This window comes from Mixophyes fleayi, chromosome 4 (genome assembly GCF_038048845.1).
Source record: "Mixophyes fleayi isolate aMixFle1 chromosome 4, aMixFle1.hap1, whole genome shotgun sequence".
Lineage (NCBI taxonomy): Eukaryota > Metazoa > Chordata > Amphibia > Anura > Limnodynastidae > Mixophyes > Mixophyes fleayi.
Window position 1 is genome coordinate 70,411,532 of NC_134405.1, and position 17,743 is coordinate 70,429,274.

The window sequence follows — 17,743 nt, forward strand, 5'->3', positions numbered from 1 at the left end:
ATGTAGGTGTCACATATGTATACAGTTCATAGGTTGGTCCTGCTTGGTTGTGTTGACTGCTTCTCTGCGCTTCAGCTGGTACAATTCATCAGTGATTTTTCCTTGTCTCTGTTTAATGATGATTCAGCTGCTAGCTAAGTGAGGTTCTTCGCTGACCACAGGTTGCTTTCAAGACTGGGTACATAAAGCACATTATTTACTGGTATATTTATGGTGCATGTAGGGGAAACAAGGTAGTGAAGGTATCCTTCCCTTATTCCTTCTGAGGTCATGTACTGTCCATTAGCTAGAGTACATCTTTCTGTCTGACTTTGGTCAAGGGGAGAGAGGAAACTTTTCTTGTTAGTATTATGACTCTTTGCTCCCAGGACAATAGACCATGCATGACTTAATGATGGGCCCACACTGGTGTTAATAGTTACAGGCTTAATACTTATTCCACTGATTCATTCTAGCCTTTCACACTCTAGTACCTCTAGGTACCAGGTTTCTTGCAAAAAAACATTTATGTGTTTCACATTGTTGACTATATTTCTTACTCCAATTTTTTGTCTTTGATGCTGATTCTGCTGGTTGGACAGAGTTTTCCTCTTGTATTCATCCAAAAACTTGCCTTTGATATATTCTAACATGACCATGTAAACTGGTGAAGCATCAAGTGCTTTCACAAGTGTTTCATAACTGTCTGGGAGACCACCGAGTAACCGAGCAGCTACAGGTTCTCAACCATTTTCCAGGCGATCCTGGAAGTCCAAAAACAAGTTTCTATTAATATCCATAATAATATTGCTCATGAATAACCCCTCAGAAACTAAATGTATTTATGGGCGGGGAACCGTTTAGTTTTGGTCGGTGTCACGTGGAAGAGGGCACCATTCTATATCAACTCTGGGACTGTGCAATATGTGTCCATTGTCTCCTTTGGTCCTTTTCTAAACATGTGTGGGGTCCGGCTAATGTGCAGTGAAACATGTTGTGTCTCATGCAAGTGCACTTATGTAAACTATTTAATTTTTTTATGGACACTTTGTACAATGTATTCAGAAACATGTCATTCCAGCTCTTTAAATTACTGATACTTATATTAACACAATGTACCCATGCACCCCTGCATAATGCTGTCTACAATTCAACGACACAGCAAATACTTAAGACTTGTGGTGTGACTGTTAATTTTTATTATTAAAACCATTGATTTAAAAAAAATGCAATACATAGAGGCTGCTTCTCACACAGCAGGAACATACATCCCTATCAACTTTCAGGTCCTACTTCTTTAAGAAAAAAACTTTATTAACAACGTATAAACTGCAAAACATTTAAAGTACAGTAGTAGTTGCAATAAGCATATGCATAAACATTAGTCTAATAATATTTCAATGTAACTGGTGTATGCCTTTGTTATTTTGTGTGTCTATGTTTTTAATGCCAAATGTAAAGCAGTGATTTCCTACAGGAAAACTGTCTATCGTATGACCTTTTAGGTAAATAAATCTTATGTGCTCAAACTGGAGATTTACCAATTTTGAAGAGGCCATCACCAGTTAAAAATCTGCTGAGTGTCTTTGCACTGGGCTCCCTTACCTTTCAGCCTCAACTGGAATGATGGCAAGAGTCATCATCTTGACAACCCAGTAGGCACTGGAGAGAAGAAGCCACTGGATAAGATGCAAATGTTGTCCATAGAGAGTTTGCTCGGAAAGACGCATCTGATCCAACCAGGAGGGAATCTCATCAAACTTCAACACGCATGAGGGGGGCTTCCGAATAAGATAAACTTAACTATGAGTGAAGCTCTTCTAGCTCAATAGACTGTACTATGTGGCAAACGAATACTGAACAATGGCCTGTAAAGAGTGAATTTGCTGACATAATAACCATTAATTTAATTTCATTAGAAACAGTAGCACAATGTTTTTTCTCTGATATTCTCTGATATTCAACCTATTTGCACTTCTTGGAAATATTTGTACTCCTTATTTTCTCTATGCTGGCATCGTATTAGTACAGTCATGACCAAACATTTTGAGAATGACTCAAATATTATTTTTCACAAAGTCTGCTGCCTCAGTTTTATGATGGCAATTTGCATATACTCCAGAATGACATGAAGAGTGATCAGATGAATTGCAATTCATTTCAAAGTCCCTCCTTGCCATGACAATGAACTTTAACCTAAAAACAACATTTCCACTGCATTTCAGCCCTGCCACAAAAGGACCAGCTGACATCAGGTCAGTGATTCTCTCGTTAACACAGGTGAGAGTGTTGACGAGGACAAGGCTGGAGATCACTCTGTCATGCTGATTGAGTTAGAATAATAGACTGGAAACTTTAAAAGGAGAGTGGTGCTTGAAATCATTGTTCTTCCTCTGTTATCCATGGTTATCTGCAAGGAAACACGTAGAGTCATCATTGCTTTGCACAAAAAGGGCTTCACAGGCAAGGAAATTGCTCTAGTAAGATTGCACCTAAATCAATCATTTATTGGATCATCCAGAACTTCAAAGAAAGAGATTCAATAGTTGTGAAGAAGGCTTCAGGGCGCCCAAGAATATCCAGCAAACATGAGGACCGTCCCCTAAAGTTGATTCAGCTGCAAGATCGGGGCACCACAAGTGCAGAGCTTGCTCAGGAATGGCAGCAGGCAGGTGTGAGTGCATCTACATGCACAGAAAGTCAAAGAATTATGGAGGATGGCCTGGTGTCAAGAAGACCAGCAAAGAAGCCACTTCTCCCCAGGAAGAACATCAGGGACAGACTGATATTCTGCAAAAGGTACAGGAATTGGACTTCTGAGGACTGGGGGAAAGTCACTCTCTCTGATTAATCCCCTTTCAGATTATTTGGGGCATTTGTAAAAACGCTTGTCCAGAGAAGGTAAGGTGAGCGCTACAATCAGTCCTGTGTCATGCCAGCAGTAAAGCATCCTGAGACCATTCATGTGTGGGGTTGCTTCTCAGCCAAGGGAGTGGGCTCACTCACAATTTTGCCTAAGAACACAGCCATGAATTAAGAATGGTACTAAAACATCCTTCAAGAGCAACTTCTCCCAACCATCCAAAAATAGTTTGGTGATGAACAATGCCTTTTCCAGCATGATGGAGCACCTTGCCATAAGGCATAAGTGATAACTAAGTGGCTCGGCGATCAAAACATAAAAATTTTGGGTCCATGGCCAGGAAACTCACCAGTCCTTAATCCCATTGAGAACTTGTGGTCAGTCCTGAAGAGGCGGATGGACAAACAAAAACCCACAAATTCTGACAAACTCCAAGCATTGATTAGGCAAGAATGGACGGCCATCAGTCAGTATGTGGCCCAGAAGTTGATTGACAGCATGCCAGGGCGAATTGCAGAGGTCTTCAAAAAGAAGGGTCAACACTGCAAATATTGACTCTTTGCATAAAGTTAATGTAATTGTCAATAAAAGCCACACAATAAAAGCCATTTCATACTTATGAAATGCTTATAATTTCACTATACCATAGCAACATCTGACTAAAAGGTCTCAAAAAACTGAAGCACCAAACTTTGTGAAAACCAATGCTTGTGTCATTCTCAAAACTTTTGGCCATCGCTGTATATCATCAGCCCAGGACCAAATATTGTTTTCATTTCTCCCACTAAATATAGAAATAAATATAGGCAGGACTGTGTATAAACCAAGGAAATGGAAATATTCTTTGGAAACTATAAACCCATTACTTTCCACTTTTTCACACCATAATGAAATAATTATGCTGCCATGGTAACTAACCACAGATACATGTAAATCTAAAGTTTTTATTTTTTTATTTTTATTTTTACTTTTTTTTTTTTCAGTGCAACAGGTTTTTTTTTCAAATGCCTCCAGGAAACTAAAAGATTGAAAATGCTGTAGGTGTGTTAAGAGTCATCCAAGCATCCAAACCAGCTGCTCTGGATGGGAGCCAAGAGATTACTACATATTGGCCCTGAGGGCATTGCAAGGTCCGCGTAGCTCCCTATATGCGCTATAAAAACAGATGCTTTGGAAAATTTCATAGAGGTGAAAGTCTACTGTGCTTCCTGATAATTAAAACACAGCACAGCTTTCATATACAATGCTATACCCCAGGATAACAACAAATGCTGAATGATGTGCAGTGAATGCTACAAAGATGTAAATGTTATATATACCTACCAAACAAGTTGGCTATATAGGCTTAGACTCAATGCATTCTATTATAAAGCACTTAAGAAAGAAATAACATAATGAAAGTTAAGGTGATCCGTTGATCGAGTACATACAAATGAAAATAGAAATGTAGAATTTAACAGCAGAAGAGAACCTATAGATCCAACTAATCTGCTTTTTGTGGTGTAGGATTTTTTTTTGGATGAGTTGGGATTTTTTGGTTTCTGTTTTTACTGTGTTATTTATTTCTATCTAAAGTCTGTGTGAGTCACCACCTCCATTGCTGGAAGACTATTAAATGGATCTTTCACCCTAGTAATAAAAAGTGTGTCCCCTTGTTCTCGAAAAACCACTTATTAAAAAAAAATAACCACCTTCCTGATTTACGTTTATACTTTTTATATATTTGATTTATTATATCACCTCTGTCCTCTAAGCTGTTCAGCTTTTCAAGTCAACTGAGTTATGTCATGCAACCTATGCATCATTTTACTAGCCCTCTTCAGTGTCCTTTGTATTAATGTCTTTTTTTTTTTTTTTTGAGAGAGGGCGGCTAGAGCTGTAGAAATGAAGCCCGGAGAATCAAATAATAAAATGCAGATTTCTTTACACACTTAAACATAGCATCCACTTACAAAACAGTAAGCAAAATGGATTTAATGGGTTTAAGTGGATACTGTGTTTAAGTGTGCAAATACACCTATGTTTGATATTTTACAAATACACCATATTTAATATTTGTTATTCCTGATTCAGTTTCTTCTGTATGGTCCTTGGACCAATCCACTGGTTGGCGGGGTTCCAGGATGGGAGATATTTGGCAATAATAGTGGACAACATAGGTTACTTTCAGTGGTATCATTCATCTTCAGAGCTATTCATAGTACTCAAGGCAATGTCTTCTCTGTGACCGATAAGGTGGCAATATAGCCCCCCTCTCACTGCTACTAATACCTAGAGATGCTTAAGATCATACTGGTTAGTTATTGAGTCAGTTCCTCTAACTGGTTCTACAATATATTTGCAAACTTTAGATGTAAATGTGTGAGCTAAATTCAAACAAAGCAAGTAGGTTTGAACACGTTCTAGCTTACATGGGCGCACTTTATAGTATTTTTAATTTTTTTCTACCTGCACGGCAAATTCGAGCTTTAACCTCGAACCCAGCAATGTTCGCTGTTTGAATTTTGAAACAGTAACTTTGAACTTGAACTTTGTGCTCAAACTTGAAATTGCAGTTTATAAAATACACATCCAGGTGGCGGAACCAAACATGAATTTCGATATTTGTTCGACCAAAAATTTGAGTTCATGAAACCAGGCTGGTTCAGTCGAAGTTTGAACTGGCTTTACTAGCCTCTACTAGTACCTCTGCCTGTACAACTGAGTATTCTGCAGTTTTTTCCCCACTATTTGACTACACTGATTGTTTACCTTCATATCATAGGATACTATATCTCCAAGGTCCCTTTATAGATGTCTGTCTCATATTTTAACCATACCTGTCATCTAAACAGAGTGAAAACAGTCATTTTGTGGATTAAAAAAATGGTTATTTTAAAATGCAGCCTATCAATTTACTGGCCACTGGTGACATCAGTGAGACATTAGGCACAAAATGTCTGCGTACTGGAGAGAGATATGACAGGAGGGACAAACATCAAGGTTTCCATTTGCTGTGCACATGGTCACAGAGCTTGTACCTGATGCAAGTAGACTAATTGTTTGTTTCTCTAACTGGGCGAAAAGGTGTCTGTGACCTTGTGTGACCTGTTTAGGAGAAATAGGATATCAATGTGTACTTAATAGGTAGTGCTGCTATTGCTGTGGCCGGGAAGAAGAGGGAAGAAGCAGAACTGGAACCAGGAGTGGAAGACAAAAGAGAATAGTTTAAGGTGTGACAAACAATTGAGACATGGGGTGATAGGCGGTAAGTGGGCAGACAGCAGACAAGAGATATAGACAAGAGACAGGGGACACATAGAAGAGATGGGAAGGTAACTTTAAAGTTTACCTGTGACATAAACATAGTGAAAATATATGTGGATGAAGTAAATATGATATACATGAGTGATGGGCAGCTGGCAGCTCACCAAACCTTCACATAGACTCTCAACCCACCTCCATCCTACTTTATGACTAATTGATCCTTTGTTTTACTGAGCTTAACACCCCTGCAGACACATGGCCACCCTTCATGTGTGCTATTGAGCAAGCACCCTGTGGCTAGTAGGCGCATGGACAATGTGGCCAACTCAATAGGGATCCAAGTAATTCTACTGGGGCTTACCATGCCTCTGCATTGCCGTCATTGTCATCATAAGGGGAAGGGGGTGTATTTGTTAATATAGAGCTCTACTCTCTGTCTCCCATCTTGGTAGTGGTGTCCCCTGTGATCTAGTGAAGACAGGAAGTGAGGCAGCCTCCAGCAGTTCACATCACTCTACTGAGTATGTACAGACAGGAAGTTCAGCTCTCAGCAGGTTCTTTCAGTGACATTTGAACATCCTTTGTGTTTTCTCTTACTTATATATAGATATATAAAGGAGGCACAGAAATATATATGAGCACCCTGCTCTCTGACATTGCCCACAATATACGCTTACTACCATCTGCATATATTAATGTACTATAATAGTGTTAAGTAAATTAACTGCATAAGCTGCCTGTCTGCTACAGTCAGTGTCAACTGTGAGCAACTCTATATATGTATATATCATCAGTTACAAGTTCTGAAATAAAACCAACAAATTGTCTAGAAGCTTCTTGGGGTTTAACATCTTCCAGAAACGCCGTTGAAACCTATTACATAGAACAGCACAAGTGCCCTGTTAATAGATTTCTGACAATGGTATTATAGGAGAAAGGAGTCGCTCCTTCACAGTCGATAACAATACCAAGGCACCAAGTGATATTTCATTATCATTGTGAGGAAGATACTAAACATTATCCAGGACAGCAGATGAGTGAAACGTTGTTCCAAGGTTTGAATCTGTATAAATTCCTGGGTTTTGCAGCTGGCACTTCCCTTTGTAATGGTAAAACTGAAAAACAAACAACAGAAACATTCTGGGGGACATTTATTAAAACTGGTGCAAAGGAAAAAGGTGACATTGCCCATAGCAACCAATTAGATTGTGTCATTTCTCAAGCGCAGTTTAGAAACAGCTGGTTGATGGTTATGGATAAATACCACCTTTTGCATTGTGATACCATACTGCAAAACATCGGAGCACAATCAGCCCAACTACCCTTCTGAAAGTCTACATACATACCAAGGGGCTTGGTTTGGATCTGGCACAAAACCCCTTTGAGTGCCAAAAAGATCCAACATGTTTCATGTCTTAATAGACTTTTGAATACAGGTTTGGATACCTGCATTTGTAGCAACATTTTCTACAGTCACATACTAATAGTGTATTGAGCTGATTGTGTTTCTTTATCATCATCATTAGCTATTTATATAGCACCACTAATTCCACAGCCAAGTAACCTACCAGTATGTTTTTGGAGTGTAGGAGGAAACCAGAGCACCCAGAGGATACCCACGCAAACACAGGAAGAACAAACAAACTTTATACCTTTTTCCTTGTTCCAGTTTCCATAAACAGCTACCATTGATCTGTAAAATATTTAGTAACAATATGTGAATAATTTTACCCCAAAATAATAGTAAAGTATTAATCCAACGTTGTGAATCATTCCATACATCCAATCGCGGGCTATACCATTATGTCTACTTAGGATCCATTTATAAATAACGCAGAACTGAATTTATGAACTGCGCAAAAAGATATCCAGCTGCACAATCAATATTTTCTTGTAAAACAGGAATTTTGAGTCTTCCAGTTCCATATCTGAGAGGAAACCTAAATGAATCTGTAATCCATAAAGTACATGTTCCCTATAGCGTTAGTGATACATGTGAACTCTGTGGTTTTATATTTTCAGGGATGAAATCATGATTTTGTATGTCACCAGAAAGTATCATATAAACTTCATTTTTTTCCAATGTAATTGCCTATAGATTCTGGAAAACAGACTGCAATTATGCAGTTTAGGATGTCTTTATCCATTTATCCAGTGCATGATGTCATTCATTCAATGCTCACCAATACATTAAACACACAACAGATGTGTCCATTCCTTTTACTTCCAAAACTACACATTGAACTGGCAGATTGGTATACTGTGATTGTTAGGTAACCCTTTAATGTCTAGCTGTACTCTGTAGAGCCTCAGGTTGCTCTGATTACATGGACCCACTCTTTACTCTGACGCCCGGCCATATCCTGCACTGGGCTACACCCAAACAGTTGGATTAGTATGTAAATGTTGCCCTTGACATTGATTACCTAACAGATTGGAATATTCCATAAGAGAATGTTACTGCCCAAATCATATTAATACGATCATCTTTGGAGAGATCAGATTATCCCACTGTAAGTGTTCTCCTTATTAAAATTATATTTCAGTTTTTCCTTTAGCGAATGGAATTGCTATAGGATACCGCTAGTATGTTATATAATAGGGTTACTATTATCACTTTTAGCAGAGCCCAGAGTGGCGTATCATAAAACAGTACAGATTACATTACATACAGATGCAGACTTATGCAATGAATAAGGATTATTTTACTGTATAAGTAAGTCTGAGTTCAGTGTGATATAAGCAATGATTTAGTAATGAATGAACACAATATAATCCAATACAATAAGAACAAAGATGGATACAGCAATATCTACACTTTTGCCAAGGACTGAGAAAATCCCAAGAGCTATGTATCCAAATGTTCAAATAGAACGGTCCCACTAACACCAACCTATGGCCTTGCTGAGAAGCTTCATTCCAACAGAAGAAATCTGTCTTAGAGGCTCAACCAATAAACCCTTACATCGCTGTTTTATACAAACGTATAATCTTAAATCAGTAATAGAAAACCAAAACTCACAAGGTATTGACAATCAGTAACATTATAGGAGATAATTTAGGGTTGGAGATATTTGCGCACTGAACGTACATAGGGAGACGTGCATGTAAAAAGAGCGTACTTATGTGTATTGGTTGAGTCTGACGCCCCTCAATAAAAAAAGTAGCATTTGCGCCAGACACACTTTGTGTGTACAAATGTGTATACTTACACCCCACGGCAGCGTAGAGATAGTGTAACCATGTGGTTTGACAGTGTTAGTAGCAAATGCTAAAGCATAGTTGCCGACCTTTAACAATTGGCCTCCGGGAGTCTCGGTGTACAGGTGGGTGTGAGGGGGCGGGGCTCCTCGTATCTAAGCATTTTGGCCCCGCCCACTGTGGCGCAATGACACAAACTCGTCATTTTAACACGGGGGAGAATAGCATCATGGAGGCTTTAAATCTACCCACTTTACTAGGAAGTGGGCAGATGCAGGAGAATTGTCAGCTCCCCCGTGAGTCCGGGAGACCTACCCGGAATTCGGGAGTCTCCCGGGCATTCCGGGAGAGTTGGTAAGTATGTGCTAAAGTCCCATTACCCTGTTTATATGCAATATAATAATGTAAAGAAGTGTCATATACACACAGATTGAATCCTGTCTTGACAGTTATAAATAAATGTGAAAGTCGATTTTCAATATAAAATGTAATGAAATACAAACACGTCTATATCTGCTTTTTTCCCCTTTAAAAATCAATTAGAAAACTGCGGACATGTCCTTACTGTACACAGCCTATGCTTGGCTGCCATTGCAGATCCCCATTCCATATCTCCTGGTGTAAGGAAACACTGGTCACTGATATGCAAAATCTGTATCAGTCTATGGACGAATACCTATACATCTTTGCTGTGCATATGCACAATATGGAAATATGTAGTTTAGCGCAAACCAATTGGCGCACGTCCAACTTTAAATGAGCCAAATAGTATAATATTAAATGTAAATATTTATACACAGTATAAAAGATCTTATTTAAACTAAGCTGATGTTATAAGCTAGTAGTGGGAGTATTGCCCGTATAAGTTACTGATATAGAAATACATCTACATCCCTCTGCAGTCACGTCCCCTAGGATTAGGTCTTTAGATAAACCTGATAAATGTTTATATTGCACGCTTCTCTGTAATCGGTACTGTAATCTGTGATGGAAATGAAATCACTGTTCTGTTCTCCTGGTAACCCCTTGGTTCTCCTATGCTTTCTATTTTTTTTACACATGTTTTCTTTATTTATAAGTGCTTTTCTATCAGTTTGCTAAACTCTATTATAAGCCCTCTTCAAAAATATGTCAGGATTAACCTCATTCACGAAACCTAGTCCACATTTCACCACACCTCAACTGAAATGTTTTCCATCTGGGCAGGTCCCACATAACTACAAGTATTGCCAATTTCAAACACCTGCAAATAATTTATTAGGGTGACAAGTGTCTGCTCTTAAAAAGGAATTGCCTATATTAATATCTCTAGAAATATCAGTGTGTATGAGCCCATCTGACTTGCCTGTCGATGTGATATCTTGTGTGCATTAGACTTCACAGTAAATATCAACTTATATGACTTATCATTAATGTGGTGAAAGAAGACCTGCAGGACAAGGGTGTTACCATTCCAAATAAAGTTGAGGTCATCAACGTATCTTAAGCATGCAACATTGTGCTTATGTAAGGGTTATTACCTGCCTAAATGTGGCATGTCTCCCCTCATCCCATCAGGGCTGGATTAACCCGAGGTCTAACTGGGCTACAACCCAGGGGCCTCGGGCATCCAGGGGGCCCTTGAAAGTGCTCAGCAGCATTATTGATCAGTGCAGTGGCGGGGGTGCTGAGCCTGTCACTGTTGTCCTCCTTCCGTGGCGCTCAGTAATCTGCTTACTGAGGAGATCTCGTGAGAGTAAGACTATGAGTCTCACTCTCACGAGATCTCCTCAGTAAGGAGCTTACTGAGCGCCACGGAAGGAGGACTACAGTGACAGGAAATGGAGGTAAGCACTTGGGGGGCGGTGTGCGGCTGACAGGGGGGGCTCACGGGGGAATGGAGGTCCCCTTAGCCCAGGGGCCTCCATTCCCTTAATCCAACCCTGCATCCCATAAAGAGATTGGGATAAGAAGGAAAGAACTTAGCTCCCATAACTACTTTCTGGAGGCAAAGAAATAATATCAAACACAAAATTGTGTGTCAATGAGGGTGTGACTAATGAGCCAATGTGAATAGTGAGTCAATAACTAATGAATCAAATAATGATGGCGTGCCTGGATACCATGGGAGAGTATAGAGAGGCACTAACCATGTTTGCATCACTGTTAGTAGTATGAGGTTTCCTTTTATTTTGGTTCAGAATGGACATAATATGTTATTATATATTCATCCAAGAACTGGACAAGTTCATTGACTTGCTAAAAAATATTTTAATCTCTCATTTATTTACTTTTGATTATTACCACTCCTTTAACAGGATATATGTATATATATATATATATATATATATATATATATATATATATATATATATATATAACAAAAGTGTTAACCGGCTTAGCCTCTAGGGAGAGCTTTGGATGGTTTGTGCAATGGGTTCTGTATAATGATGTAGCTGGCAATGAGGATTATGCTGTGTATTGACAATTGGGCTAAGGAGTCATGTGTAAGTGGACTGAGCCTCTGGTCTGGCATTCACTGTGTTGGGGGGGCTCACAATGATTTCTGTCCAGTCCCCGTTGTGTCTAAAGCTCACCCTAAATAAGCCCCAGTGTGCAGGGGCAGGCTGGGCTGGGGGGCCCAGGGGGCATCTGCTGCTCCCATAGAGGGCTATCTTGGGCTGGGTCACTGAGCCACCAGCGCTCTTTGTCCTTTAAAATAGTCTGCTGAGTTGAGTTTTGCCCCCCAGGCTGATCTTTGCCAGCCCTCCCCTGCCAGTGACTTGTAATTTACCAGTGAAATCCCATATAATTACCTGCATTTACTTTGCATCTCAGTGTGCCTAGGCCCCGCCTGTTATAATGTGCTCAGGTTTGTTGCTTCAGGTGATCTGGAAGAAATATCTCAGTTCGTCATCTCAGCAGGAAAGATGAGCTTTGCACCAACAGTCAGTTTGTGAAGTGGTTTGGCTGCAGGCACTAATAGGTCAAGACTGTGAGCGCCACAGAAAGGCATCTCAAGCGGAACCTGGAATTGTTGTATAAGCAGAAAAGTCTTTGTCGTTCCCATGGAGGATTTTATTTCTCTTACTGGAAAGAAAGAAATAAAGTGTCTGTTGAAGAGAAGTCTCATGAGAATTTCTGGGAAACATGAGCCATCCATGTGACTTCTTAATTGCATGACCACACGCAGGGAAAGTCGGCAGTACTGTTTACCTGCAATGCCAATTACCACAGCGCCATAAGAAAATAGTAGACTAGAGGCACTAGTTTTATTAAGGGACATATAGTCCAGTAGTTCTGTAATACATCAAAGGTAGATAGCAGCCCTGATATTAACTTGCTAGAACTAAGTTCTTCAACGTCTTAATAAAAATGCACCTCTTATCATTAACACCAAGGTAGACAGACAGTTGTGCTTTCTGTGAAACTGAGATCGTTTGTGGAACTGCAAGGGTTAGATTTACTAAGCTGCGGGTTTGAAAAAGTGGGGATGTTGCCTATAGCAACCAATCAGTTCTAGCTTTCATTTATTTAGTGCTTTCTCCAAAATGACAGCTAGAATCTGATTGGTTGCTATAGGCAACATCCCCACTTTTTCAAACCCGCAGCTTAGTAAATCTAGCCCTAAGTCTCAACATGTGATGCTATTAAAACATAATCTAAGGCTGTCCATGTCTTTCTCTTTTAAACATACAGTCAGATCATTATTCGGTATTATGGCCTATGACAGTGTCCTTAGAAAGTAACACAGCAACCCTACCAGGAACACAGTGTATGCGTACAGTATCCGTGTGGCTGCTATCACTTTCCTAATGGATCTGATTCCTTGCAGGAATTCACTGTCTTCTATTTTTTTACTCATGCTTTGGCTGCAATGCACAAAGCATCTGCTAAGTCAGCAGCTTCGAGTTGACAATATTTATGGTAACATTACATCCACATGATGTATTTCAGCTATAAACTTGGCCGGCAAAGCTGGAATAAACAGTGTACTGTAGAGAATACTGAGGCCTGGGATTCATTGTCCCTCTGACGCTGTGCGTCCTTAACTGTCTCAGTCTCTGAGGTTAGGAGAAGTAGAACTCTCTAGCTGAAATAAAATATTAAAACGTTTCACCTTCTATACATAAAACTGACATATTCTTCTAGTGACTTGTTGTGGTATAGTAGATACATATATATAGGCTAAATACAGAGGTCTTTATATACCAGCATAAAGTAAAGTCAGGGCAGCACGGTGGCTAAGAGGTTAGCACTTCTGCCTCACAGCGCTGGGATCATAAGTTCAATTCCTGACCATGGCCTTATCTGTGTGGAGTTTGTATGTTCTCTCCGTGTTTGCATGGGTTTCCTCTCACACTCCAAAAACATAGGTTAATTGGCTGCTATCAAAAATTGAAAAATATCTGTCTGTGTGTATATTAGGGAATTTAGACTGTAAGCTCCAATGGGGCAGGGACTGATGTGAATGAGTTCTCTGTACAGCGCTGCGGAATCAGTGGCACTATATAAATAAATGGTGATGATGATGATGATAAAGTCACAGCAGGAATTGCTTCTTATACACATCACAGCTCTCCAAAAATGGAGCAGTGGTAACATTTGCCACCAGTTTGGTAGCAAAGGTTCTTGGCGCATGGCAGAGGAGAGCGAGCAGCGCACACGCTCCATGGTAGTGATTAATCTCATTACCATGCATGAGCATGGTAGCTTTACCCCGAAACCTCCTCCCGGTACTCTGCCAGGTGGACGGCTGCCCAAAGCAACTAAGAGGAGGCAAATATATGCCTTAGTACCTAGACCCCTTAGTGTTTACCATCCCACTGGAGAATGATATTTATTACAACTTTCCACTGTAGTGCAAAGCTTCTCAATCTTACGGCAATCAACAGTATGGAGTTTGTATGTTCTCCCCGTGTTTGCGTGGGTTTCCTCCGGGTGCTCCGGTTTCCTCCCACACTCCAAAAACATACTGGTAGGTTAATTGGCTGCTATCAAAATTGACCCTAGTCTGTCTCTCTCTATCTGTCTGTCTGTCTGTATGTATGTTAGGGAATTTATACTGTAAGCTCCAATGGGACAGGGACTGATGTGAATGAGTTCTTTGTACAGCGCTGCGGAATCAGTGGGGCTATATAAATAAATGGTGATGATGATGATGATGAAGTAGGCTTACAGTTCTCCAAATTTTGCCCCTACACTTATTTGTGTGAACTGGCCTGAAATGATCAGTTTGACTCCAGCATAAGTGATTGAGTGGCTGTGTCTGATTACTAGATATGAATCTGTAAAGGTGCATTGTAGCAGCAATAAAAAAAAACATTCACTGTCATAAAGAAGCCAGTCACATAGAGACATAAAAGAATTATGGTACGTAAACTGTACATTCATGAATGTTTGTTGAAATGGTGACCTCATAAAATCAGACACTGACGTAAATGTTCAGTTTACCAATAAACAGTAACAAGACGCGGTATTTCATGAGCATTATATTTTTCCACAGATCTGGGAGTGTTCTCCACCATTGGAGGGAAATCTATTCCTTTGTGGAACAACTAACTGAAAGGTTCATCAGGTGGGTATACGATTAAAGTTACGTACCACTGTACCTATGCTGCATCTTGTTGTTCTCCTTGTAGATGGATAGGGTTCAATGATCTTAATGAGAGAGGGGCCAAATATGCACCACAATATCTGTACGTAACACTGGACGGACATGGACACAGAACAAAAGGACCATTCTTCTTTTTGTATCCTTATTCGTCCTGCATTATGTAAAGACACGTATGCAAACTGACCTTTTTTTATCCAAATGACAAGTCTAAGTAAATAATATAATTTTAGTTTCATGGCTACTTTGTTCTTTGGATTTGTCCACTTTTATAAGGGGACTCAAAAAAACATTCCCTCTTTTACCATGGAAAACTCTAACCTGTCTGCATGCCTATTGATAATTTAGCTGACAAGTATCAAGTAAGTTTAGAAAAGACTGTAGTCTGGGCTGTTACTGCTCCCCCCTCCTTCCCCTGCTGCGATATTCACTACAATGGAAACAAACATGGCAGTCAGCCAACACTTATGTCATTGTTTTACTTTGTTGCAACAATATTGCAGTATTGCACTCAGCAAAATAGATAACTCTATAGCACTGCTGTGAAGCTGCATGGCTTAAAATGCTATTTTAATCAATCATAAGGCAGCAGAAAAGGAAATACAATTTTTTGTAGATCATTTCTTGTATATTGGCTATCTATCCCCTTTAAGTTTTGGTATTAATTCTTCCTGAGCAACATCTAGTATAAGATTTCAATCTCTGAGGTTCAGCTACTACTACCGAGGAATGCAATATGGAAATCTCAAGGGTTTTCTCATTTACAGTCCACAGCTCAGAATGTCTTTCATTGTCTTCTCCACAAGTGGAACCACTCTTATGAAGCTGACAGATGACAGGTGAGTGAATTCAAGACTATGTTGGCATTTCGGGTAAGCTGCAAAATAAAGCTAAGTGCCAGGTTTGCGTGATTAGGATAACAATACAGTATAGATTACTCTACTGGTTAGTTTTGAAAAGGTTTTAAGGCCGATGTTTGCTTATAGATGAAACTCTAGGCTTTACAAAGAAGTGTGTCAGTTAATGACAACCGATAATTAGTTGCGGAACTGGCTTCATACTCTATCAAAATATGACCTTTATATATGTCATTGGAACAATTAGATCAGAGGGAGTGACAGAATACAGAACAGTATACTGCAATAAGCAAAATGATCACCATTGTCTTACTCCGGACCATAAGGTTAGTTATCCGATAAAAAAGGAGGCAATTGGGTTTAGCAGGTGTTCCGCAAAATAATAGTGGGTGATTTATTTAGTTGTGAGGGGATAAAACCAGGAGAACTGGGAGTTTTCTGAACAAGTTGACCCACAGTTGATTTATAATGTGAAAAATTTAGCGTATTTTGTATGACTTCATGGATAAATTAAATTTTTATTGGCACTATGCTTCTAATCTAGTTGTATATATAAAAAAAATATCAGCATTACAGTAGCATGCCAATGGAAACTGATGGATCCTGAGTTTTTGCCATAAAACCTGAGACCCTGAGAGTTTGAGATTTTTTTTATTTCCAGATTTTGAGAATTCTTAAGTTTAAGACAAGTGAATAGTTCCTAATATGTTTTACAGATGCTCACTTTAAAGAGGCACCTTTAAGATTGATATAACAATGCACTTTGTCTTAACATACAACTTAGTGCACTAATAGATGTACATTAACATAAATCACTATGTACTGTACATGACTAGTTTGTTACAAACACTGCAAAGCACTGACACAAGGAGCGATGTGGAGGGCAAATGCTAACATACATTTAGGAGTCAAACGGATACTTTTTGGAACCATTGGTTTGGATTGGACAATTTGGAAGGAAAGAGGGATGGGAATTTGGGCCAAGAGAGGATCTGCCCCTTATAAAGAGGGACTATTATGCATCACAGTTACAGGTTTAAAACAAAATAAAGTCTATCAACTTAAACCTATAGTTAAGTTCTAGCTGTGTTAATCCAGAAAAAGGCAAAACAAAACCATAGACGCCAATCCATCCTCATATTGAGGAAGATGTCCTTCCTGACATTGTAATGGCATTTCTCTTAGTTCCTCAGATCAATACCGCAGACAATGCATTCTTAGTCTTGCATCAGTTGCTAATGTCAAAAGTGTTAAATTCATAATAGTCATTGAGAACAATTATGGTGTAGGATTGTTCATCAAAGACAATTTGAAAACATTTTTAGATTCCTCTGAACCACAGGCTAGAACTACACATATGCTGTATTGCAGATGTGCTAGTTTTAAGTGTGTTATTAGCATGTTGAATGCAATGTTTGCTTGATGTACTATTCTCTCTTGTCTCTTACATACAGAGACCAAATCAAACTAGGCCTTAATGAGCTGGAGAATGTCCGACCAGGAGGAGACACCTATATGCACGAGGGAATTGAGAGGGTAAGAAAAATCCATTGACTATTACAGGGCACTGTAAGAAAAAATGTTGTTACATGAAAACGTTTGACTGCACCTTTGTGTCTTTGGGGCATTGTAGCTGCTTTCATGCTGTAGCGTAATTTGCAATTCATTTTCCAAATGGATTTGACGGATATTAGACAATACAATACCAGTAGTCACTCTCTCAGTAGAACAGGAATGACAAGGGGGGCACAAGGGCAATTGATCCTATTCCCCAGGACAATCTAATTATGAAAATGATGATAAATGCAGACACTGATAAAAGGTTATCTATTTCCTTGTTTTTCTAGCCCATACTCAACCGATCTGCCTTCCCTGTAATTCTGCCATCCTTGGCACTGGTTCATTTAGTTTTTTCCGAAAATATTAGATGACATCCCAGAACCTCCTATATCCTACCTGACCCTACACATTCACGGATCACACCACTGCCCAGTAAACTACTCC

General features: G+C 39.4%; 1 protein-coding gene across 1 annotated transcript in view; it reads left to right on the top strand.

The window, feature by feature from the left end:
* Nucleotides 1–17,743, top strand: part of ANTXR1 (ANTXR cell adhesion molecule 1) — a 118,082-nt gene that overhangs the window by 22,097 nt on the left and 78,242 nt on the right. The window contains exons 2-4 of the mRNA XM_075207399.1: nt 14,775–14,846; nt 15,650–15,721; nt 17,194–17,275. Of these exons, the coding sequence (XP_075063500.1) occupies nt 14,775–14,846; nt 15,650–15,721; nt 17,194–17,275 (226 nt within the window). The remainder of the gene's footprint in view (nt 1–14,774; nt 14,847–15,649; nt 15,722–17,193; nt 17,276–17,743) is intronic.